General features: G+C 36.3%; 1 protein-coding gene across 5 annotated transcripts in view; it reads left to right on the forward strand.

Annotated features, from left to right (window-relative positions):
• ANKS1B (ankyrin repeat and sterile alpha motif domain containing 1B) overlaps positions 1–26807 on the forward strand; it is a 442225-nt gene that overhangs the window by 230689 nt on the left and 184729 nt on the right. For 4 of the 5 annotated variants that reach the window (XM_056341207.1, XM_056341208.1, XM_056341209.1 and 1 more), the window contains exon 15: positions 11800–11906. In XM_056341207.1, the coding sequence (XP_056197182.1) occupies positions 11800–11906 (107 nt within the window). Of the gene's footprint in view, positions 1–11585; positions 11907–26807 lie in introns of those variants that run through there. The other variant, XM_056341210.1, reaches the window with a different exon arrangement.

Raw genomic sequence — 26807 nt, forward strand, 5'->3', positions numbered from 1 at the left:
TGTTTTATAATAAACGCAATGGGAGTTGGATGAAAAAAGCTGCAAGCATGTATTTTATTTGCAGTTATTTTTGTATTCCTATTATATTGGCAATTTTACCCTGTAGCATCATAAATGTAATATACAGCTATATGCTCTTCATACACCACTTAATCAGAGCTGTGTTTGAAACAAAAACAAATGAAGACACAGACTAAACTGAAAATACAGTAAAAATGTAAGTCATCAGACCATATCTACCCATGTAGTCTATAACTCTGATGCATTTTCTTTTTACATTTCCACTCTCTTTGTAAGTACCTGTTGACACATACCTTTTATCTCTGTCCATGCGTTTTGTGTTCAGTGTTAGGCTTCTTTTTCCAAAACTGTTTGCAAAGTAATTCCATCATTATACCCACAGACTTGAATAAATTATTTCTGGCATACGTTTTCTAGAAGGAATAGTGAAGATTGACAGCAAACAGAGGGACTTAAGAAAATGGAGCTATAATATCATAAATATTGACATCCATCAGTGAGTAAATGTATAGCCTAATTCTTGTCAATTTTTTGTAGTCTACTTGTGACCGTCAGATCTTGTCATGCTAAATTCAGATACTCTGCAATAGGACTGCTTGAGCAAAGAAATCTTATATAAACTCTCTTTTAATTGGAGGATTAACATGTAATTTTGATTATTGGAGGATTAATATGTAATTTTGACTGACTTAATATACTGAGACTTTTCAGAGGTATTTCCCCACATCAGATAATAACATTTTAGTGAAATAGCATAGGAGATTCAGACCCAATTCTGGTACTGGTATTTTTTCTTTTGGAAAAATTTTAAAACTTGTCAGTCTGGTTAGTTGTACTGTTATTTCTGAGTAACCAAACCATATGTTTTCTCACAGAATTAATACAAAATTTGTATTCTTCCTTGGAAAGCATATAGTAAAATATTTGTCATACCTAAAGATACTTTTTTTTTTTTTTTTTTTACTTTGGAGAAAGAGTTAATCTCAGAAAGAGGAGTATGCATACTAAATCCCAACCATCTCTTCTTTCATTTTGTTATTAACCTAATATCCGATCATTACATTCTGCTGTCAAGTATGGTTAGAATAGCGGTCTATATGACCACATACATGAACAATTTATGTGCAGTTTGAATATACTACTCAAGTCTATGAAAATTGCAATATTGTACTTAACACTGTTCCTAGAGCCTTGTTTCAGTATTTGTAAAAAATTCTCACATTAAATAATTACCCTTTTAAGGAGTGAGAGCTATTGAGTTATAAAGAAGGCATGCATGTTAATAAGTACATATGGCACGAGAAAGACCTGTACCATACTTACATACGTAATATTTGTTTTGAGACAGACTGCAGAATGGTATGAATACACAGAATGCAAAACTTAGAAAATCAAATTTTCATTGACTTCCAAGAGCATGAAGCTCAGAAATATTGACAAATAATAGTAAAATGGAGAGTTAAGTATATGATGTTTAAGCATGTTTGGGGACAATGCTAAGAAGAACCATATGCATTACAGTACAGAAAATCAAATTCAGTGAATAAAAGTTATTCTTACATTTTAAGTTTGGATATACCTGTCTATGACCTAGCCTTACAAGAGTGCACCGATACAAACAAAACCAGGTCAGAACTCAAATTCATTGGTTGTGAAAGTTGCTTAAAAATAGTATTACTCAAATTACTTCCTGGATTCTATTGGTAGTAAATGACTCCCTAACTCTTTAAGTGGATTTGAAAACAGTTCTGAAGATGATAATATTAATGCTACATTCTACTCTTCCTGATCAATTCTCTCCTCTGTCAGGTCTATCCCTGAAGTCACAGAGCTATTCATACTGTATCTTTTTGCACCATGGGGTTGAACATTGTTGAGCTGTGTCCATCTAGATAGGAGATAAAAGGATCGACAGAGGTAGACTGCAGTCTACAGAACTTGAAAAAAAAAAAAAAGGATTAAAACATTTTTCAAAGTTACTCCCAGTAGGAATGAGGTCTTGCCTGTTTCTCCACTGAACCACAACAGTCCAGGGGGAGTACTAATCTGTCATCTCTACAAGGACAGTTTGGCTGTATTTCACAAAGTTAATGCCAGGGTGTTTGTTGATGTGCCTAAAAAGTGACAGCCTAATTGTGCCCTCATTCTATAATGCTTTCATAATAATCCAACTGTAATTTCAGAGGTTAAGAGATATTTTTTCAAACCATGATAAATGCCACGAAAAGAGTGATTATTACTTCAAAGTTTTAGAAGTCACTTGCTTAGGTTCAGCTTCTTCCTTGCAGCTTAATCTGAACCTTACAACTTTGAAATCATTTATATCCATGTATATTAATATTTTCTTCAATTGATGTCACTAAATAGAACAGCATTTATTCCTTAAAGCAAAATCAAGTTCAGTGCCAGGTTAAAATGTATGCAGAATAGGAATTAGCACCTCACTAGATTTAAAAGTATACGATGAAAGATGAGGCTTTCACAACCAGTAGCCAGGAAATACTTTAAAGAGAGCAGAGAGTTCCTGAATTCTAAAATAGACTATATGAAAACCATAATGTGATTACTAAGGGCAAATCTCTAACACTTTGTTCAATATCTCTAGTGGTTTTGAATAAGATGATATAGGTACTACTCTTACAAATGTGTTAGGGTTAGCAAGTGAGACTATGATGAAATTTATCTTTCATAAATTATGTAGAGATCTAAGTCTACTAAAAGTGAATTAATAATGGTTTCTTGAAAGTTTGGCTGATTCACTAATGTTTCCTCCTTAAACTAGTAGTCTTCAGACTTAAATAGATATGAATCCTTGGAAGCTCACATTTCTAGTAATCACAAGAAAATCACATGCTAGTTAAAAATCTTTGGCTTGTTAATAGAATTTACAGCACACAGAGTTGTTTCTAGTTTTAGTTCCACCTACAGAAAATGAAGTAATTTTGAATATTGAACTAACTGAAGTGTATTCATTTGCTTTCTAACTCAGACTGTTAACCTGAGTTCATGATCATAACACTAGAATCAGTGTTTTCTTATTTCATTGCCCTGTATTGAATAAGATATTGTATTTGAATGCCTGCAAATCCTTCAAAAATATTTACTATTGACTACTTACCACACCTACTTCATAACCCATGATACCAGTAACTTCCCAAAATTTTTCTACTTTTATCCACTGCTGCCTTTAGCTCTTTATTTTATATTATAGCGCTATTACAAATCTGAGATGACTGAGGTTAAATTATCAATTGCTAACATGAATTTCCATTAAATGCTAATAATAGCATTTAGTGTAACATTGTGAATTGTTCTGGTACCTAAATAGATAAATATTTTTTTTTATGAACTCTGCAATTTGACTGTTTTTCTATTTATGGGATGTGGTGGACTGTCTCAGTTACTTAGTGCTACTTCTGATTTCTGGTAGCCTATTTGAAATGCTTTATAGAGCATAATTCCAAAGAATAAATTATCTTGTCAGTACACAAATCACCTTATTTGCATATGAATATGAGATTCATATATAGACCAGCCATTCTTTTCAAATTTATGCAACCAAAAATCCATGTTAATGGGAGTTTTTAAACAGTGAATAGCAAGGAACGTAGCTAAGCAGCTCTAGACCAGAATTTAACAAAGTAACTGTAGGTGTTGGGTTTGTTAAACCAGCTCTAGTTTTGAGCTTTTTTGTAGTATAGGAAATAATCATTAACACGTTAAAAAACATTAATGAAACCAGTCTGACAAGTACATTTTCAGCTAACCTGTACCTGTAGGACCAGTTGAGCTCTTGTTGAAATCAATCAGCCGTGACAAAGGAACGATGGAAGGAATGGTTCCTGGATTACAGTTTATTAAACTTGACTGGAAAGTTGCATTTCTATCATTCTGATTTCTAAAATAAAAAGCCATTCAGGGCAACACCATGAAAGGTGTTTGCACTCTCTGTAGGCATCAATGCGGGTTCCTGAAACAGGATCCTAGGCTCTGTCTGTGGGTAGGGGAGGCCGGTTCAGAGCTCAAGCTCCAGAGGTGGGAGAATGAGGGTTGAGCAGTCGACATGAGGGAGCTCACAGACAGGATGAACAGGGTTTATATAACCATATCCATATGCAAACAGTCCAGCGAGTTGCCAGAGCTGTGCCAGCATGCCACCCACTCAAGTTACATCTTTATTATTCATTGAAAGATGCCGCAGTTTTCTTTTGGTGCTGCAGAGCCTGTGTTAGCAGGGAATGAGTATTACAGGAGGTGTTTATAGAGTTTTTATGTAATAAAGCAAGTTCCTATTGAGAACCTGACTTTTTTGTCAGGGAGCAGAGAGCTGGCTGTTCCCTAATGGCAGTGAGCCGTGCCTTCACCTACAAGGTGCAGTCCCATGGATCTACACCCAGTGGGCAGAGCCAGGTACTGGTAACATGCTCCATTGACTGCTTCAGACAGGCCCCTGAGAGACGACTCATATCCAGGGTCCATTGAGGGAGCCAACCAGGAGCAAAAGGAGATTGGGTCAGAGATAGGAATAGAGACAAAGCTGTAACATGGGTTTGTAGTCTAGGCAGGGCTGAAGATAGGGCTGGGAAAAAAGCTGCTATGTATGTCTGAGGGGTCCATCCAGGAGACAAACAGGGTAGATCCAGCATCCGTCCAGTAGTTAGGGCCAGAGGCAGGGCTGGGGACTGGCACTGCTGGGGCATTGCTGGGGCAGGGACTGATGGCCCCAGGCTGAGCTGAAATGGGGTCTTGGGTCATGGGCAGGGTGAGGGAGGCCTTGGGAGGTGCTGGGCATGGACAGCAAGGCCCACTGGTGCCCTCAGAGCCCTGACACCTCTGGTTTTTATCCTTTATTATACTTTTGTCTGATCATATCAGTTAAACGTGGTAAATTGTGTCTGATTTTTATTATCTATATTTATATACTGTATTACTGTTTTCTGAGAGTTTGAGTGTTCTAGGAAAGAAATAGGTGAGGGGTAGTTCAGTGTTATTTTACAGTAAAGAGCTTCAAGTTATCTTTGCTCCCATTTAAACATACTTTTCCCAGTGCAGATTCAGAGTATCATCTTTACAATTAGCTGCTGGCTAACACTGAAGAGCTAATGCAGGTAGCAGGTACTGTCCTGTATCTAATCTATAAAAATGTTGAAGTAGTTAGGATTATCTCAAATGCCTAAATCCAACCTAGTCTCAAATCTAGGCAAATCTCAGGGGGGTAATTCAGTTTCATATGAGTAATTTAATTTTAAAATTAACATTTTTTACCTGTTTTAAAAGGCTTGACAGGGGAAGTGAGAGGAAAAAATAAGGAAAAGGGAAAAGGCAGATGTGAAACAAAACAACAGATTTTTGTAGCTGCAGATAAAGGATGACAAAAGAGGAAATGATCAGAACTTACAAGAAGAATAAGTAGAAGTGAGATAAATAGGGAGTAGAGAACAGGAATTATAAAACGAAGCTAGAGAGAAGAGGAAGGAGAGAAAGGAATTCACCTGATCAGCCGTTCAAAGGAGGAGTTCAGTCTAAAATCTGGTTCACTGGGGGCAAGGGAGCCTCTGAGCCCAACTAGGCAGAAGAAAAAAGAAGACAAATTGCCACACTGTCTCAGGTTGAATCTGATTTGTAAAATAACCCCAGGAGAAATCCTTAACCTTCCAACATGTATACTTTCAAGATTTGTAACTTCAAAGATGTGATAGTTTACTGCAGTGTTAGCACAGGTGTCTTGTCTTCACAGCTCTCCACAGGACCTTGCAGCAGTTACCAAATCTAAAAAATTACAGTTACCATTTAACAGCTGTATTTAGCTTCTTGAGATACCTCTGTGCAGTGAGTGTTCTTTCAAACCTTTTTCTAGACCAGTTTCTTCAAATATTTCGCTGTTACCCAGTTCTGCTTGTTTGCTAGTCCGGTGTTGCTTAGCACAAAGCTGTACAAAGATTTGTTCAAATATAAAATTATGTAAATTTGTTTTTGTGGTGCCAGGAATTATAGCATAAAGGGTTCAGCTTGCGTAGTATTTTTAGCAAGACTATGTAGTATACATTTATATATATACACGCTTCGTATACTAGTTTTAACAGTAGTCTAAAATCTTTGCTGAATTAAATGAAATATTTTATTGGTCATGGTGTCATGTAAATTTTGAAGTTTAATTTTTTCTTGCTAGATGAAAACAGTGAAAATGATTACTCATAGGTGGTGAGTGTAGTGTTACTATTATCCTGTAAAAGTTCCTGAGGCAAGCAGAGAAATGGCTCTAGAAAACTAACTCCTTTTTTCAGAAATGTTAACTTTCATTGAAGCCACAATAAGGATGTACACATTTACCCATTGGATGTCAAAATGATTCCTGAAAAAATGGCATATATATATTGCTCAGCATCGTAGCAATGACAGTCTTGAATAGAACAAGGTGCCCCGAGTCCTGGTCCAGTGGCTGTGCTCTAGAAAACAGATCTTTTAATTTCCCAGTAAGATCTGTCCCTCATTCACTGAACAGGATGGTTTCTGAAGAAGACTAAATCAAAGTTGCCAAAGTAATCATCTGAACATGAAAAATATCCTAACTTTGAAGGGTCTGTAATAAATGTATGTTTCATGGTGGAGTGGAATACATTGACTGAGCTGTTCCTGGGTAAATAATACATCAAAAGTCAGAAACACAAACTCAGAGGCCAATGGGGTTCACAAGGTACAGTTCGCTGTTGACAAATCATCTGTCAAATAACATGAATTGTCTTTGCTGACTTTGTAGTCATTATAGATACTGTTATTGTACTTCCATAGTGGTAGAGTTGTAATAAATATTGGTATAAAAATCAGAAAAGAACTGCGAAGATGATTTTCCTAGTCAATGAAGGTTGTTCCATTACCTTGCATTAGCTGTGGTCTGAAAATTATTTTTGTGCATTCTGAGCCACAGGTAAGCAATGGAATGCAACCTTTAGATTACAGATACTAGATAGTGTTATTTAAATTCAAGCTGTTTCTATTGATTTTGTTTTATTTCTGTATATGCCATGAAAAATGTCTCTAAAAGTACTTTCAGGAAAATATTCAGCATCACCAAACATGATCATCCAAAATGGCATCATCATTGAAAGAGCTAGGCTGCTGACAGAAGTTACAGATTTTATATGTCATAAGTTTTTTAGAGTTTTATGAAAAAGATCATTTAAAAACTAAGCATTTTGAGTAGCCTAATAATATAACTGAAATGCGTAAGATAAAGCAGAACCTTCCACACACTTCTTGGAACCTGGTATACTTCTCCCTTAATAAACTTTCTTTAATTATATTGGTCTGCTGGATGTTAGGCATAGTTTTTCTCATACAACATCTTGTTCCTAGCTATTCTTATCTCCTCTCCAGGAATACATGTCGTTAGATTAGTTTATTCACTGGAACACACAGTCACAGTAACTCTGCTGCTGTAGCACAAGTTCTGTCATAATGTCAAGAGATAACTTTTTTACCCAGCTGAAATCATAAATACAAAGAGGAAAATTATATCCCATTTAGTGTTGGACAAAGTTGAAAGCTTTAATTAAAAAAAAAAAAAAGTGTTTACAGTACTTGCTCTAGCATCAATTTCTTCTCCAGCTCTGCTAAACTGGCTGCCAATTTACTTAAAAGGTTCATCCTTTCCTATTGTGGTTTAGTCTCCACTCAGAAATTTCTTGGTCAATAGCTACTAAAATTATCCAGGGTTTGATTGCGTAACACCAGATGTGTTTAGTCATGTTCACCTAAAAAAATGGTTTATAATAATCTATTCATGATAACTGGGAAAGTACCTCCTCTACAAATAATCACTGCATTTCTTTCTTTTCCTCACTCAAAAAATAAAGAAAAATCAAGAAAGAAAAATTCACATTGTTAATAGTAGAGACAATAAAATAGAGACCTTAAATTCCATTGCATTTAGAGCAAATTTGTCGTACAGCATGTTTGAAATTGTATGCTCTCTGGTATCGCAGATTCAGTCAATTCCAAACGCCACAATAAAGATATTCTGATTCTCATTGGGAACGAGAAGTCTTGTAGAAATTATTGTATAGCATACCAGATGGCATCTTTTTGCAGACATTATTTCACTGTGCTTCTTCTATTGCCTTGGAGAAGAGAAAACCAAGTATTGCCATCTCTGAAAGAGACTTATGTGTCAGTTTCCCATACAGGAATAGGTACATCTTTTTTGATTGTGGTATCACAGAAGAATTATCATGGGATATATGTTCTTTGAAATCATAGGAAAGCACAGTAGGATGTGACTGTGTGGCAGGTGAGACCATCTCATACAGGCTGCATGACATTTTTCTTTATCAGGACTCGCTTTAGGCATAGGCAAAGTAGGCATTGCCTGCAGCAGCACGCTGCTGGGGCCGGCACTGAATCACAGGCTAGCAAAATGAAGAGATAGCCTTCTAGTCTCAAAGCAATAGCACCTGCTCCAGGTTCCACTTGCACTGGCTCAGAAAAACTGTCCTAGAAGCCCCCCTAAGGTAAGAGTCCTAGACTGGCAAAGAACAAGGAAATCTAAAGAGCTGCAAGTTCCCATAAGGAAAGACTTGCCCCTAATCCCTGCATTCCTGGCTCTGCTCTGGGCCTTCCTTTGCCTTCCCTACTGCCTTTGGTGGAAGGAGGAGGGAAAAGAAGTCTTGCAGATAACAGGATAATTTAGCAATGAGATGATAGGGATGAGGACAAGGCAGCAAGCTGACTGTGTTTCTCCTTATTTTCTTTCCCCTTGCTGAGCAACCGTATGTTTTGTTGATGGGTTCAGACATGCAGTTACACTGGCAGAGGACAGAGTTGGAGCAGAGTGTGCAGTAGGACCTGCAGTGCTATAATCATCCAGTGCTGAGGCCATGGAGATAGTTAGACATAGCACCAACAGCTACATGAGGAAATGTGTCTGGGGAGCCACTCAAAAACATAATTTGCCTACACTGTTGCTAGGCATTGAGCCAAGCACTTCTCATCACTGGCAGCATAACCCATGCTTTTTATAGTAAGGTAAGGAAAAAGCAGTTTGACCATGAAAGTGGTATATTGATTATTGGCTGTGCCTTATTGTGGACTTTTTTGTTGGTGGGGTCACAAGATGGAGAGACATTTGTGTCTATGCATGTATGGGAGATACAGGAGCCAAACATGCATAAACCTTTCAGAAACTGGGATTATGCTTCGGCAGGTCTTCTTCTGATACCATTTTTTCTGCTTGTGGGGGAAAGGGGAAGAAGTCAGGAATCCTTTTCAAAGAAAAATTCATGATTTTTCAGTCAACTAAGAAAAATTCAGCAAGGATTTAATTCTCATCTTGTTTAAGATAATTTTGTTCTCAATTTGTTCTCAGAAGTGCTTGCCTAACCTTTCAAATTTGCTTACCCACGAAAAGTCTACTATATTTCAGCTAAACAGCCTACCTTACAGTCTTGCTACTGACTGGGCACAACCCTGAAGGGGTTATGCTCCATCTATGTACAAAGATAGTGATTCACAGTAGAAAACACTCTGCAAAATGGGGAGGATTTACAGACAGGTGTGAACAAATGAATTATTATCATGAGACCTAGATTCCTACCAATTTGGTATATCTACTTTCGCTGAGGAAAAATTAATTGCCCATTAATCCATTTGAAGTACATTTAACTATTTGTGCACGCTGTACTCATGACAAATATGTGTTCTATATTGCATATATTCACATGGTATTGTTATTAAATACTTGAGAAAATTCCTAAACATTTCTTCAGTAATTACAGATTTACCAGCACCTGATAAGACTTCAGTACTTTTATTAGAAACCTAATGAACCTTTCATACTCCATTAGTAATGTATCAAATCAGTAAGAAGACCTGGAGTAATGTAAGATCTCATAAAAGACCTGCCTTAGGCAACTTGCCAACATCATGAAAGATCTTCTATGGCTCAAGTAAAATTATTCTACAAAATCATTATGAACTTCAGTTTACATGAGATGTTCCACAGATCCAAGCAGCAGTATTAGAGTGAAGGATTTAGTTTTAGTCCAAGGACTAGTCAGGTTGGAGTTGAAACTCTTACAATATTGTTAATTTTAATCATCCAGCTAAGTTTAGAGCCTTTTCGGCGACTGCTCAGGGATCCTCAATGTGTCATTTGCAGAGACTTTGTATTATAATGTGTCGGTCAGACTGTAGGTTTGGATTTCTATGAGACAGTTTTCTGCCATGGTATCATCAATTCCAAATTATGCCCTTGACATATTTATAATTTCCTTATGCCTAGAATTAAAATCCTCCTTAGAAATGGTCATTTCTTGAGATTCACATTGAAAAAAAAGAAGTAAATAATGTGTTCAATAAATGAAGTTCTACTGGACAGTATTCTTTTTCCCGAATATACCCATTTTCTGCCAAGTCCTTTGATCCTGTTATGAAAAGCAAAAGTTTAGTAAACATTCCTCTCAGAACAAAGGTGTAAAATATTTCCATCTTCAGAGAAACTGTCTCAAAAATGGAATATTGATGGAAAATACAATGTTAGGTATTTGGTTTCTTGTGCAGAAAATGAACCTTGCTTTCATTTTAAATTCATCTTTTATTAATTTTTTTCAGTTATAGTTGATAAATATACATTCTCACTAGAAATCATGCAAATCTTATATGTCTGCCAGCTATCATTCACATTTTCGTAAGAAAAGGATGTAAATTTAAAATTTTATTTAGTAAAATATTATTTTAATTATTCAGTTGAAATGGTGACCTTTTCAAGTTGAATTATTTTATGTTGGCGTGAAGGTTTTCTTGTGTCTTTTAATATTTTATGGTTGAAGAAATCATGCAGATAATCTAATTACTTTGACTAAAATTGTTGTGTGTTTATGTCTTTTGCTGTACTACAGGAGAGAAACTGTGAAATGTATTCATTATCGATTCATTAAAGGGTTTTGCTATTCTATAAGCAGTGATGCAGACCACTACCTATCTTGTATTAAAAGGGGAAAAGGCAAGGCATAGTAAACCATGCCATAGGCTATGGTTTATATATTGCACATCTGAATGTCTTGTGAAACATAAAAATCTACAACAAACAGATATGTAAAGCGTAACGGGTATGAAGATTCTATTCAGATTTAAGTGCTCTAGGTTGCTTTTGAATCTTGCTATTTTCTGCATTTGTTTTGACTGCTCTCATCATTCAAGATTGACGCTTGGATGGGTGTGTAGGAGGAAGCAGCAGCAGCAGGCTTACAGCTTGCAGACAAAAAAAAAAATCTGCCTTATCTGATGGCTATTATTGAAAATGCGAGGTGTAGCCTAGGCTGGGTAATGAAGGGGAGCGAGCGAGGGGGAGCAAGGAGCATGGAGCTGCATACTGATGAGTGTAGGAGTACTTGATAAAAAGAATTCTTGCTGCTGGCAGTGCATTGCTCATTGTGGAGTATTCCAACAATCACATATAACGGAGAACAGCTTAGCTGACAGCTTGATATGCTTTTTTTTTTTTTTTTTCCTACTGTATGACGTACTGGTCGGTAGTAAAGATTAATAACTAAGACATGTAGAGCTAGGATCAGATCTTATGCTATATACTGCCCTGTAAACTATGTTTTACTTCTGACTTTTCTGCTTGCTGAAAACATTAATCTGTCAAGCTGGCGGGCTCCTTTGATACCAACTTTCCCAGGAACACGATGTGGCAATGCCACCTCTCAGCCCAGGACTACCGCTATTATCCAGTGGATGGTTATTCGTTGCTTAAACGCCTCCCTCTTCACCCTCCTACAGGACCCCGATGCCCTGTCCAGACAGTGGGACAATGGTTGGAAAATATTGGGCTACCTCAGTATGAAAACCACTTGCTCGCTAATGGATTTGACAATGTGCAATTTATGGTAAGAAAGCTTCTGTGTATAGCTGTGTATATACACTGTGGCTGCCTTTTTTGTCTGTCTCATGTACTCATAAAAACCTTAGAGCTATTCTGCATTGCACTAAGATCTGTTTAGTGTTTCACTCTTCTATGTGTAGCTAAATTAATACATAAGCTGTCCTTTTACAAACTTTCAAACTGTACACGTTGCAAAATATTCTAGCCAGAAATATAGTAAAAGAAAAACTGAATATTAAGGTTCTTTCTCCCTCTCATCAATCTTCAGATAAAAAAAGAAAAATGCACAGTTCTTTTAATCCATTGCAGGATTTTCACAGTATGTAAAAGCTGTAAACAACTCTACCTGCAATACATCACATTATTATTTTTATTTAAACATTAACATCATTGTAATAATAATTAAATAGCATGCAATGTCATTCTTGCATTGAGAGGTATTTTGATAACAGAAAATTATTTAATGAAGTGTACTCTCTATGCAAGTGATTCTGGATGTGTCAGTTAAAAGATTTTGCACCTTAGATAATCAGGCTATGGGATTCACTTGTTGAAACTTACGGCCTGTGTGGAAAAGTAATGCATTCATTTTAATAATTCCATTTTCATATTTTAACTCTAAGCATTTATCAGGAACATATGAATGAAATAAAATTTTATGTACTTCATGGTTTACAGTATTACCATGTGGTGTAAAGTAACAGAGACCTGTCATGCACAAACTTTCCATTGAAATGAATATTGACAGTAAAGAGAGGAGCTTACTTGTGAGGTTGTTACATAATCACTTTTCTACCTGCTTCAGTATTCCCATTACCTGAACCTCTAGCAAAAATCCTGACCACATTTCTGATAAAAGTATCAGAGCTTAAAATATTATTAATCACCTCTTTTAAAAGATATTTTTAGTACCCATGTATATCTTGGAACAGTTCTAACTTTTCATAGCTTACATCTGCATATTAGAAACAGAAGTGAAACAGCATGACTATTATGACTATAAAATCATCACATGGGTTGTGGTTTTCCTATTTAGTTTATTTTACCAATATCATTATATGCTTTTTCGTACCTGATTGGGAATTTAAGGCACAGACCTCGTCCACTTCCACATTATAATAGTGTAGTTTTCTTCCTGTTTTTACATGGCTGCCGTGTGATCTTTTGCTTATATCAGTAAAAATCATTTGAATCTTTACCTTTAAATTTACTTGAAAACAAAACTGCAATGGTGTGCTGTCAGCCCAGCAATGTAAAAAAATCAAAAATGTGTTTCAAGCTACAGTTTCCCGAAATGTAACTGCATATTCTTATATATGTTGTAGCATTAATTACATAAGTAAGTGATTGTGTAGTCTTAAAGAGATTACAGAAGGAAATTGTTCACAAGAGGCTGTAGGTGGCATAACAAATGCAGATGGGCACACCTACCACAGGTACAAGATGAGCACCAGAGGAGCCAAAGAAACTGCCCGGGAGGGCTTTCCAGTCATCCCCTGGCTGTGAAGGGGCCTGAAACACATTCTGGGGAAATCTATCAGATTTTAATTTCCTACATCTTTTGTACGTATACTTACGTAAACATACACATTATATATGAGATACTAATATTCAATATGCAAATCAAACTTTTCAGATATCAGGCAGATTAAGTTATGCCTGTATGCTTGTGTGTTAGCTAATATTTTCCTTTCTGAAGCCTTTTCTGAAGTGGTTTGTTTTTAAATATATATTGAAGGTAAAATACATAATTACTCTTTATATTAGTTGGGGTAGCATGCAAATGTGGATGCAAATTTGACTCTTAAATGCAATTATTAAGTAAGAGGCTGGAAAATTGCCTAGTAATAAAAAATGTATAATTTCAATAATTTAGTAATTCATAATTTATTGATTTTACACTGTTCATCATGCTACTACATACTTCAGGTTTTGTTTGTAGCATAAATTGAATAGTTCCCATATTTTCTTGGAGATAAAAATTATCAGAAGACACCAAATTATTTTTATATTATTAACATATCAGCATTATGTAAGGGAATTCTCTCCTGAAAATTTAAATGACTGTTTCAAAAAATATTTTCCATTCTAGCCAAAATGTTAAAGAGGAAATTAAACTTGGAAGTATATAGGACTATGAAAGAAGAAAGACCTGCTATGCTAAGAGAAAAATTCAGATTACTCCAAACTTACATGTGTGGTAGTCTTCCTTAATATGAGAGAACTGCTTTACACTTATTAAAGGGGTTTACATATTAGGCTGTTTTTTACAATCTTATTAAATTAAGTGTTTCAGATAGGTTAGCTACTTTACACTGAAGAACTCTAACACTTCAATGCAGTAAAAATCAGTTAGACATATTTCTTCTTCATTCTGTACCATATTCCTGCTTTTGTTTTTCTGGAAGCACATTCTGACCTGCATTTATTCATTCTGTTGCCTAAGCAACAACCATCACACTCCGATTAAGTATGATTTAGTAGTACAGTTCTTACTAGATGTTCAGAACAGGAGAGGGAATATCACAATGATATAATTAATGTCCACGGAATAACATACATCTGAGAACAAATATATCTTCTTTATTCTACTCTCAACAGCAGAATTCTATTAATTACATTAGCATTCTAATAAAAAGGTATTTGTCAGATAAAAAGATTTCATGGTTAATCATTTGTTATATTGATTAGTAGAAAATAACTCCTTGTGTTTAGTCCCCCTTGGCCATTAGGAAAGTTATTCACTAGACGACTTAGAATTAGGAAGATTTATTTATATTAGATGAAGTGTGTGGACTTTGTGGCAAGAAACAGGCTATTTCCTATTAACTTTACAGTATGAATATCTTTCCATAGCTCATTGATATATATGTATTAAAAATATGTTGAAACACAGTATTAAGATATTAGTTGTGTTTTCATGAACTATATTTCTACAAGTGCAATTCCTACCCACTATTAGTGTTGTGCAGGAATGACACTTGCATAATATTAGTAGACCCAAGGCAGATGCAGTCCCAAGACTTGGTTCCTGTGTGCTTGGAGGAGTAGAATCATACTTGAATATGTGTGTGTATGTATAAATATATATATATATGCAATCATTATTAACTTTGATTTGTTGTGTAATAGGCTGCAGTCTCCTTCAGATGTAAAAATTTGTAGTGACTTTGTGCAGAGATACTCTGTATTTGAAGATGCAGATGATCTTGCAGTTTCATAATGTGAAGGCTATATTCCAGTTAAACTAACTCTAAAGCACAGCAATTAGATCAATAAATAGCAGTGTATAAACTAGTTATAAATAAGGAATCGAATCAGTGAACATCTTTTTGATGGATAGGTCCCACGGATGTCCCTGGGACAAGTTATAATCTTTATGCAGACTTGCAGGCCTACATAACTTGGTATGCTGAGAAAAAAAGTTAAATTGAAGAGAAACAGATGAAAATATACAAATGTGCGAGGTCACTAGATCCTTGCATGCATCTTTCTAAAACTCTGCAGTTTCATCAAAGACTCCATTCTGGATTCACAGAGATAAAAGCAGTTCAATCAAATCACTGCCCAGTGGGGACTGGTTCTGATTAAGGACTGCATATGACTATCTATTTATAGGTTGTTCTAATAATTTAAGATATTGTGAAATGTTATCACTTGCTTAATATTGCAATTTAACGAAGATAGTATCTCTTAAAAAGATTTATAAAACATTGTATGAGAGAAACAGGGACAGGCAACCAAAACTTAACAGAAACATATGAAGCATTTTATTATATTTTTTGGCATCCCAAAATACTGTTCACTAGTAACAGTTAACCTGAATTGGCATTAGATACTGGACTTTCACTGCTGCAATGAACTTACAAATATGCACTTCTACCCCTTCAGGTACTTAAATGGCTAGCACTGCCTGAGGATCTGAGTATTACCTAAGTATTTTTTAAAATCCTCTGGTTTCCACCGTCGGGAAACTGAGGCACAGAGTGACTGCAGGGTGGAATTTAAAACTGCTTATACATTTGAGATAAGAGGCACTAGTTCTTAAAATAGCTGCTAACATAGTGTTTAGCAGATCAACAGTTGCTTAAACATAGGTATCTAGTACCAATTGAGATACTGTAGGGAATCCAGGAAATCCAGACAGAGGTGACAGATATTACTGAGGACCAGAGACAGCCAGGCCTTTCATGATTAGCAGTTGGATTCCAGGTGGGATGCCACCGAGTATCTCAGATGGCTCTAGAGTCCTGAATCTTATGCAGCTGAAATGAATCTTAAATGTTGTAGGTCACACAGCACTTGTGTCATGTCTAGAAACTAAATATAGATGTCTTGAGTTTCCACCTAGTATCTTAGCTGCATATGCATTTCTTTTCCTTCTCATAATTTTCAGTATTTGTATTCGTCCTGTGAATTACCTGCACAAGTATTTACCTAGTTTCACAGTCCTGGGCTTGGACTACCTTCTCAGCTACCCTTAGCTGCCTGTTTTGGATATAGTTTTGAGTTAAGCTGTGACTTTTCTTTCTCCTTCCCACCCTCTCTTTCTTTGTTTGTTTCTTTTATTTCATTTTTCACTAGGTCTGGAGGTTTATTAGTCAGCTGAAGTTTGTCTGGAGACTATCCTCTCATGTGTCATTGCTGGGATTTGCTGTCCTGGAATACCCAGTAAATCTTCTTGCCTTTAATCTCCCTGGAGGATCTTAAAGTCTGTATCAAATATAAAGAACAGAAGAAATTTTATTTCTTTAGAGTGAAATCCACCTGAAAGAAATTCTCTGTGTGCATTGTCTCCAAGTCCTGCACTTGAAGAGACCATCACAGCTTTTATCCAAAAATACCTGGTACAGAGACTGATGATTTGGGCATTAGATGAAAGCTTGAAAGAGTGAGTCAGTCTGCCAACACCTTTCTTAAATTAGCCATACTGCAGATGATGAAAAAGGGGCCAATGTCTGACAGGGGTTCTAGTCTGTAGTGACTTCGGTGACTTTCAGAAGCCAACTCCCAATGTGCTTAGGAGAGCAGATTTACCTTTGCAGCATCCAGACTCTGAGCTATCCATGCCCATAATGGCTACTGCAAAGACTCATCAGGGCACTCATGCATCATCTGAAGCATAAGAAGATTTAACAAGCATTGGCTGTGTGTAGCTTACCCAGAAATTAAGAACTGTTTATGGCAACTTTAAAACTGGCAGTCAATGATATGCAGCAAGCCAAATTTTTAGCAGGGTGGAAGGAATGTTAGTACCACTGATGCTAGAATAAGCTGTGGGTTTAAGATTTTCTGTACATCTAGTAAAATCTTAGGATATATACCTGGAACCAGCTTCAATCCCTTCATCTTCACCTCACTTGCAGACTGCAGGATGTACTTTTAGTTTTGTGGCAGATCTGTAGAACTTGACACTAAAACTGTGGAGCTCCTGTCACTGCCAGTACGGCCGTGGCTTCTTCCCTGAACAAAGTGGTTCTTTGTTACTCTTCTCTCTTCTGAGTCTTCATCTCCTTCATCTCAGTAACCTTTTGCAACTGCGGCTCCTGAGGCAGGCCGACTCTTCCCTTAGTCCAGCCTGTTAGCCAAACATAGAGTGGGGCAGAGATAAAGTTCAGGTATAGACATCTACATGTGTACCAGGCAACGGATGTTTAGGGCTCAGTTCAGTTGACCACGTGTCAGAATCACTTGAGATGTTTTAAGACATCTGTGTATGCCTGGAATATATGATACAGGATCTATGGAAAACCCATACCAGTCTGGAGCTTCAGCTGGGTTCCGGGCAATGTACATGTTCAGCACCTCAAATGAGTCTAAATTCGTATCTGTGGGCAACTAGATAAGCACCTAATCAGCCATTAAAGCCAATGGAGCATAGAATGCAATTTAGCTGACTGGCTGACTATTAGGTTATTTATTTTAGGATAAATTAAAGTAAATGTATCTGGTCAGCTAAATCACTGTCTAGGCTGTATTGATTTTTTTTTTTTACTAGGTCTTCTTAAGCTATCTTGTAGACACAGAAATTTTGATGGCTCAATTTGGGCTACAACCCATACAGGGTTCACCAAAAAAGGAACATTTTTTTTTATTTATTCAAGCTTTTTCTCCTCCCTCAGAACATCCAGCCCTGAGGCTTCAAGATCTTTTTCATCCTAGTAGGGATTCTTGCTGTAAAACCTGCAAATTAGAGCTCAGGTGGGTGCCGAAGATGAAGGTTGTGCCTGTCATCCTGCAACAGTAACAGCTCTAACAAATAATCCCATTCCATGTGCTCCAGTCAATGCTTCCACCATGGTATTCCTCAAGCTGGTCAAGAGACAGAAGGGCTTATTAATGTAGTCCTCCATATCACATGTGTAAATAATAACTTGCTCTGCCTTTCTGTCTTGAGATCTCAGAGCATTCTTCATCATCCTGTGTGAGTGCATGCAGATCTGTAGAGGCAGTTCTCGTTCCCCAGTGGAAAGGGATTTTAGAGGAATCTTCCTCATGTTTATATATCTGTATATATCGCATGTGTGTGAAAAACACAGGCACTGTAAGCTGGTGACTGATCCTACACTTGACAAAGGACTTTATGGGAAGTTGGCAGTAATGATTGCTCAACAGAGGAAAGAAAAACAAGATAGAATTTTTTGTATTTCACTTGAAGAATTGATTCATAAGAAATCCATGTCCAAACAGACTGTTGACTTAATTAAGACATCCTGGGTATGGTGGATTTCTTGAGAGTCAGAGGGAGTATGTTTTAATCTAAACCTGTCTCAACAATTGTATCTTGAAGGTATAATCAGGGATGGATCCATCTGCCAGTCTGCAAGGTTCTGCTAAGTTAACCTTTAGGTGAGGGTTTTCTGGTTGTCTGGAATACTTGGCCATCTCTATTTAGTTGTTCCACACAAGGTTGTACATACAAGGCATATAGACAGGGCTTCAGTCTGTACACTTGGTAGACAATCCAGGTGCCAGTATATGCACTGGAATGTCGTTCCACTCACCTCTGCCGTTCAGGTTAGTGATATCCAGTGTATATGTGCCTCTCTGGGAAGCTCACTCTACTGTAGTTTGAGGAAAGAGCTTGTCCAATGTACTTATCAGTGTAGTGGGTTCAGTCTAACCCTCACTAAGAACAGAGGGCCAAATCCAGATGTTGAAAGCCATTGTATGTAGTCACCACTAAAAGTGAAACCATTTCATGATACATAGCTGCGAGTACGGTACTTGAGGACTGGAATTAGTCCCATCTGTTCTAAAAATATGTTAAATATTAATGTTAAATGTTGTGCTTGAACTAAAAGACTGCCTAGCGCAGAGGCTGGCTTTCATGCTGATGTACAAAGCCTGATGAACTGTATTCTGAGACAATTCTGAGGAATTGTCTGTTGGCCCTGAATACAAGTTTTAGAGAAACTAGTAGCAGATATATCATCTGAAATTTAGATTGTTAAAGCAGATTAAAATTTTAATGATCAGTATAAAGCATGACATTTTAATAACTCATAAAATAAGAGATGCAATGCCGATACAATGTTCTTGCTATGTATCTATTTAAGGCTAAAACCTTCCAGCTGATTTTGTTAGCAAAGCAAACAATGCTAAATCTTCAAGAATTAGAAATGTCTGTGTATAGAATGATGTGTATAATGCTATTCTTCATTACTAATGAAAGATATGAAAAACACGGCAATATGTAAAGGTCATTAAAAGTAACAAAGTTTACGTGTTAAGAGAGGCGAAAAATCTGAGGTTTTGCTCTTCAGAGTAAAAAAATGAAGATTCAAAGGACAATTAGTTTATAATTGTATTTACATTGTAGGTGCATAGTGGAAACCTTTACAATGGAAGGTGATGGTAGACATAAAAGAGTGGCCTGTGTGTAACAGCTTCTGTAATGAGCTTACTAATAACCTGTATGTTACAGGTTATTCTTAGTTATTTCATATGGGAATGTATCTTAATAATTAAAAAAATAATAATAAAAGGAGTTTTTAAAGGAACACATTATACAGTTGTGTATACTACTGTTTTAGAACAGCATTGTCTGACAAGAAACAATTAAATGAAAACTGGACCACTAGACAAATTAATCTCAATGACAGACTTCCCTGACTAAGTTAAATATGTTTGAAGGACACAGCAGTACAGAGGAGCTTGATTACAGATACTTATATGGATTCAGGAGGAGTTACCAGGTAAAGATTAATGGCTACTAAACAGATGACTGGAAATAATCAAAAGATTCTTGGACCTGTTATCCTTTATGAAGGAAGACTAGATGATGAAAGAAAAGCTGAGGTAGTTATAAGATCAAGTATTAATGCAGATGAAAAAAATAGAAAAAATCTAAAATAAAGAGAAAATACATCATGAAAGAATAGATAAATAACAAAAATACAAAAAGGAATAAAAATGAGGAGAGAAAATGACATTTCATTAACTATATCAGTAGAATACATTCAGGTAAGGGTTTATCAATATGTTGTAGCTAAAAGGATCTTGACATTAAGTTATGACTACCACTAGAAGTCAGATAAAACCCATTTTATATTTAGAAAGAACAAAGTATGAGAATTAGTGAAATACTGTGTTAATGAAGACCATTGAGATATTAGAGAGAGAGGGAGAGAAAGAAAAATATACTTCAAGCAGATAAAAAGAGTGCTTGGTTAATTAAAATATCTGAATCATCTAGGTTAGGTGGTGTTTGATTAAGAGTCTTAAGAAACTGAAGAGGACATACTAGATCATCTTTAAAAACTCCTGGAGAATGAATGAATTATTAGAGGATAAATAAAATACAAATGTAGTACCAATATCTATTTCAGATCACAGGATTTGCCCTCAGTATAGATTTCCAGTCTCCTGACCCCTTTGTCTTCAACCATGCAACTAATGTCTTATTTCTGTCTTTCACCATGTAACGAATGTCTTAGGAAGGAAGGAAATGGATGGTGATGTTATTAGCAATAGTTACTGTCATCAGTAATGAGTCTGGTAAGGAGAAAGTGGGGAACAGAATATCGCAATGGGATATAATGGGAAGAGAATAAAGCTAAATGAAGTAACTGTGCAGTTGGGAGATGAACAAATTATTTAAGGGAAACCAGTAAAGAAACAGTTTTATTGTACAACATACTGTACCTCTCATCGTGTAGATGAGAAGTTTTCCTTCCCTCAAAAATAATGAAAATTTTGACAAGAGAGACAGGCTTAATTTTGCTGGTAAAACTACAGCTACCTTTTAAAAGCTCTTCTAGAATGATGTACCAGAATAGCCATGCAAGCAAGCCATTCTAAATTTCCTGGGCACCTAAATTTTCTCTCCTTCAGTTTAGAGATCTTCCATTTTCCCATACACTGGTGAAAATGTTTCCTTCTCACACACACCATGTCCATATATTTTTTTATGGTACCAATACCCCAACATCAGTTTTAACCTTCGGAATGACAAAAGCAATGAAACCTGTGAAGCCCTTATCAATATGCTATCCATTCTGCCTCCCCATCACAACACGCTGTCTGTTCTGCCTATTCACACATGCACTCACACACACACACACACACACACACGCACACACACATTCAGACATTAAACAAAAAGGGAATTAACTAAGGTGAAAAATTCCATGTGCTCAGAAATAAAGAGCTGGAGAGTTGCAGTACCTGTGCAACCTCAGTTCAGCCCTCACTTTCATATGCCTTATGATATAGTGTTCAGTCACAGGTTTCTTGACTAATTTTTTCCCTCAAAATTCCTTCCTCATTTAGCGTACTGAGATTTTAGTATGCACAAGCATACATTTCAAAGCACTAACAGTTAAAAATAAAACTTGTTTTTATTTTTTCTAATGTTGCATTGCCTAATGATTTTACAACCTTAACCCAATGGTTGTGTAAAACAATGATGAGACCCCTAAACTGCCTTCTCCTCTCGTTCAGCAGTGGCTTACACTTATCTAGTATTGTTTGTCTGGAATATTAGAACTGAGTTAACACTCTAAATCACTTACACATCTAAACATGCTTTTCATTTGCATTTATGTTTTAGAAACTGGGTTATAAAGAGTTAGGAAAGATAAAAGGGTAACACTTCAGATTATAACTTTAGACAATTAAAAAATGATATATTTAGTTAGAAACAATTTTTTCATGATTTTTCAGAAGCAGAGGTCACCTCCAAAAACTTTGCCCAGGTGTTTTACATGGGTCTAAGCACAGGTTCAGTTCTAAGAATGTTTGATGTTCTTGACACTCAATGGGAAAAAAGATACACTCTTCAATGGCTGAAAGCAAGGTAAAGGCCTAGTACAAACAAAGCAAACTGCCTTCTCTTAACTATGATTCTATTCCACATAAGCATGATTGGTTGAATTAATAAGCTTTTATTCGTCTTAAATACAAGGTCACACAATGAAATTCAAACCCTGTCTCTGGTCTTCTTGGTCCACTCCTGACTGAAATGTATTTTCAGGAAAACAAGTAATATAAATGCCACTTTACTTCCCAAATAATTTACTTCTGTAGACTCTAAAACACTAAATTAAAGATTTCAAACATTTTATTCACTATGGAATGTATTACATTCTGTATCTTTTGGTGTCCCTCATTAAGCTCCAATCATTGTGCATATGGGATAAAATCACCATGCAACAATACATTGTATTTGTTTTAGACAGGCTAGCGCTGATGAAACTAAGAGTATAAACACTTGTTGTACATACAACCCATGACTTAAATGAAATCTTATGTTTCAGACATTTATTAGTATTATTTTATGCAGTATTTTCTTGAATTATTGGAAACTGAATTATTTAATAACATTATTGAAGGGAACAACAATGTGTTAAATTTGCAAGATGTACCATAGCTGCTCTAGATTTGTGTTGAAGGTCTTTCACTGGATAATAATTCTTTGAAAAATTTGATCTAGATGGAAGTTTTGAAGTATAAAAGCCAAAGTATTTGCCCAGGTGGCGAATGTGTAGGGATAAGGTTACTGTGGATTCAAATGCTAACAGTCAAGTTTAAATAGTGAAAACTGGAATAGCACAAATAAAAATAGGCTGGATAAACACCTATCAAATGACCTTTCTGATATAAGTTGAAAACGGTATATTTTTCTGACTGCCTAGTTAGCAGCCATGAATTGGTAAAGAGTGGCCTTCTCTGCACAACCCGCTTTTGCAGTTAGGGAGAGGGGGAAAAAAATCTGCAACTTATTCACTTGACTCTTACTGCTTACTCTAAAACCAAATACATGTGCATCTTAAAATCTCTGAAATGATTGATAGCTTCTATTCTTCAGTAGCCACATTATTTAACAGCTTTTTCAATGTTTCAGGTATGCTCTCTCCAAACAGTTCTCTTTTTAATTACATAGAAAGCCCACTTCTTGAAGTAAGTTAAGATGGCGTTTATAAAGAAATAATAATTCTTAGCTGCTATGCTGCGTTAGGATAAAAGATTGCACAATACTGAGTTGGTTTTTAGCCTTGATCCATTTTTAAATATAGTATGAATATTATAGTTCTGTTAGCTTCTCTGAACTCCCTAGGCATCCCTCTTGTTGCCAGAAAGGAATTGTAAATTGACAATGCAAGTTATTTTATTTCATTTTCCATCTCTCTTGGAATTTGGAAATGTGTCTGTTCTGTCTATGAACTTTTTATTTCCTGACATTCTGATTTCTCAAGTACTTGTTTTATTGCCTGTAGAAATAGTAGATCTTCACTTTCTGCCCAGAAAAATAACTTTATGCAGCAAGAGTGGAATATTATGCCAAAGAACCCAGATACAAACAAATCTTTGTTTCCCTGTAATATCAGGCTTTTTGTCAGCAAATTCTGCTGTCCTTGCTTGTATGGTTTGATTTCTCTCTGTCTCCTGACTCTGCTATGTCTGTAATACCATCTTGCTTCATATATGTATTTGCTTAAAATCCATGCTGTTTCCTTCGTGAACAATAGGAAATGGAGACTCGGGGGAAGAGAATAAAGGAAACACTTGCTAGCACATGCAGAAGAAGCCTTGTCCAGGGGGAACGCATAGGACAGTATATCTGTCTTTTCTGAGGTCCACCTTTTGATTTGAATTATGAGTTTGGGGAAGACATTTCTCTGTTCCCTTAATAATCTAGCTAGGAATTTATGTAATATTGCTGGCCCACATATATGAAATCAAGAGAGGATCCTGGTATAGAAGTATCTGTATATTAAGAGCTAGTTTGTGCTTGTGCCTGTCCTTTGATAGGTTTCTAAGTACCTGTAGTTGGAAAGCACAGTTTCTCAGGAGTGAAACAGAGGTATCTAGATTGTCTCAGTAATCTCACTGAGTACCTTCATTTAAGTTCTGAATAAATTCAGTAGCAAAGGGTAGACTCAAGCTCAAAATAGTGCAGAAAAACAGAACAAGTATTTAATACTTATTAATATGTTTATTTCTCCCCCCCCCCCCAATGTATTAGGAACATTTTCTGTGTATGAGGTAGGTATATGCAATTTATCATTACTTTAATGTTCAAGTCATGCATTTTATTACTTCTACAAGCCAAAGTCATGGCAGAAGCTGTTTCTTAGTGTTCTACTTGTCTCTCCTGGAGCTATCCAGGTGCCGCGGTTCCTTTATCTTTATTTCTGATTCTTTGTGTCTGACCCTCTCCCCCGAAATGCATTTGTGTTTCTGAGCTCTCTCCCTGCCCCATCACCCCTGCAGGCTAGACTCTTCTTGTGCTCCCCATGTCCTCCTTTTCTCCATTTCTTCTTTCCTCAGTAGAAATTACTTGTATCTTTTTTGTCTCCAAATCCAAGGAAGGAAGGGAAGAAAGGAAGAAAGGAGGGGGATAAAAGAAAAGAGAGGGGCAAAGGATATGTGCTTCACACCTGAGTTCTTTTACTGACTTAAAACATTTTAAAATGTTTTAGGGAGTCCTGAACAAAAGCAGAGGGGCACGTAACGAGATGGTTTTCACAGAGGTGTTCTTGTAATTCTTTGAGAGACAGCCCTGGCCCAACAGAGCTGGTGCTGAGTGAGAGCTGGTTTGCTTGGCTGGGCCTAAGCTAAGCTGACTTCTTGCAGAAAGCTGGCTGTGCTCTCCAGCATGATCTGTAGTACCATATTATTCAGACTTTGCCACTTTCCAAGGTGTCTCATGCTTCTGAATTACCTGGACACCTAGCTACAAGTTGTGGTGAGCTTTTCCGATAAAAATGTTACACTGAAACCCTTTGATGCTTGTGTGCAAGGGAAGGGATGGAATTTGGATTTGCTGAAGTGTGAGTGCTCGCAGCTAAAACTGAATTTGGCTGCTGTTGTCCTTTGAATACATATGTAGACCGATACTATATATTCAATGAAATGGAAGAAAACAACCCCTGCATTTAGGCACTGAGAACTAACAGATTAAAAAAAAAAAATTAATTCTTTATTAGTGCTACTTTAATTCTCTATCTGTATAATGGATATAAAAATGCTACCTTGCCTTGAAGGAGTCTTATAAAATACATTAATTCCTAGTTTGGAGCTGTCTAATATTATTTCAATCAATGTCTAAAAAAAGTCTGAAGAAAGTGAGTCATTCTTACTGGTGAGGTCTTCAATGGAAAACTATATATAAGACATGGACCCACACACAGAATGATAAAGGCTAAAAAAAGAAATATCAGCAATCTTATTTTGTAAGTACCATCCATCCCCCTGCACTGAATTAATGGATTATTCAGAAATGTAATTATACTGTGTGTATGATGACAGGTAGAACATGTATCCTGGGGTGAAGGGTGGGTAGCCAGTGTTGAACAGTCTTCATCCTGGTATTTTGTAGCTTTGTGACTTTGCAGCATTCCTTTAATGTGTAGTGATCAGCAGCTATTTTCTATTTTATGCATTAAAGTAACTTTTCCTTTTAAGAAGGGGTACTGAAATATAGAAATTATATCAAGTGAAGTTACAGTCTTCCACAATCTTGTGTCACTAGATCAGAAACATACAGTTTTATTACCCAGTTTGTTGGTAGCACTTGTCTGATTTGGACCCAATAGTAGAGGAAAAAGAGACCAGTGAGCCTCACAACTGTGCACCAAGATCATTAGGAGCATTTTTTATCCAAAAAAAAAAAAAAATTTTGCTTACAAGGAAATCTGCAAAGCATCAGTAAAAGAACTGCTTTAATTTGGATAGGGACAGGCCCAGAAGACTCCTTAAACGTTAGTTGTTAAATGCAGTGTCCTTCTATACGAAGGGGATTGGTGGAAGTGCTCTTCACAGTAGCATCAGGAAGAAGGATGCCAGACCAGCTGGGCTGACTTGCCTGAAGGTTTCCTTAGGACTGAAGGAAATGAAATAATAGAGCATCAGATTATTGGACTCTGACAGTAGATATCCTAACATGAGTACTTGGAAAATCAGCTGTGTAGCAACATTCCAGAATCCCTTCCATAGTGTTTTGGGGCTGGATCAGTCTGTGTATGGTATTACTACCCTAAAAATATATCAAGCTGTCCTCTTATTAATTTTGAACATTGCTAATTCAGATTTTTAAGAAAATGCAGTACATCTATGGGAATAATCAATCTCTCAGACAAAGAAAAACAGAACAAGTTTACCTTTGTATAGAAGATTCGCGAAACCAAATACTATGTGATATGCAGCAGGGATAATTCAGAGTTCTATATAAAGGTGTTAGGACTGTCTGTATGAGACCAATATGTGACTTTTAAGTTTCACAGCTAGTACTTCCTTTGGCTGGAGACAAGTTACAGTTCAATTTCTGAGAGCAGGCTTCTTCAAATGCATGGATTATTTTTCTTATATTCACTGGTAAAAAAAGATCATGCCTGCCATTATATATGTCAGTAATTTATGAATTGGTATTAAAATATCATGTTGTGTGAGTATTTGTAAG

The sequence above is a fragment of the Falco biarmicus genome, chromosome 5 (assembly GCF_023638135.1).
Source record: "Falco biarmicus isolate bFalBia1 chromosome 5, bFalBia1.pri, whole genome shotgun sequence".
Lineage (NCBI taxonomy): Eukaryota > Metazoa > Chordata > Aves > Falconiformes > Falconidae > Falco > Falco biarmicus.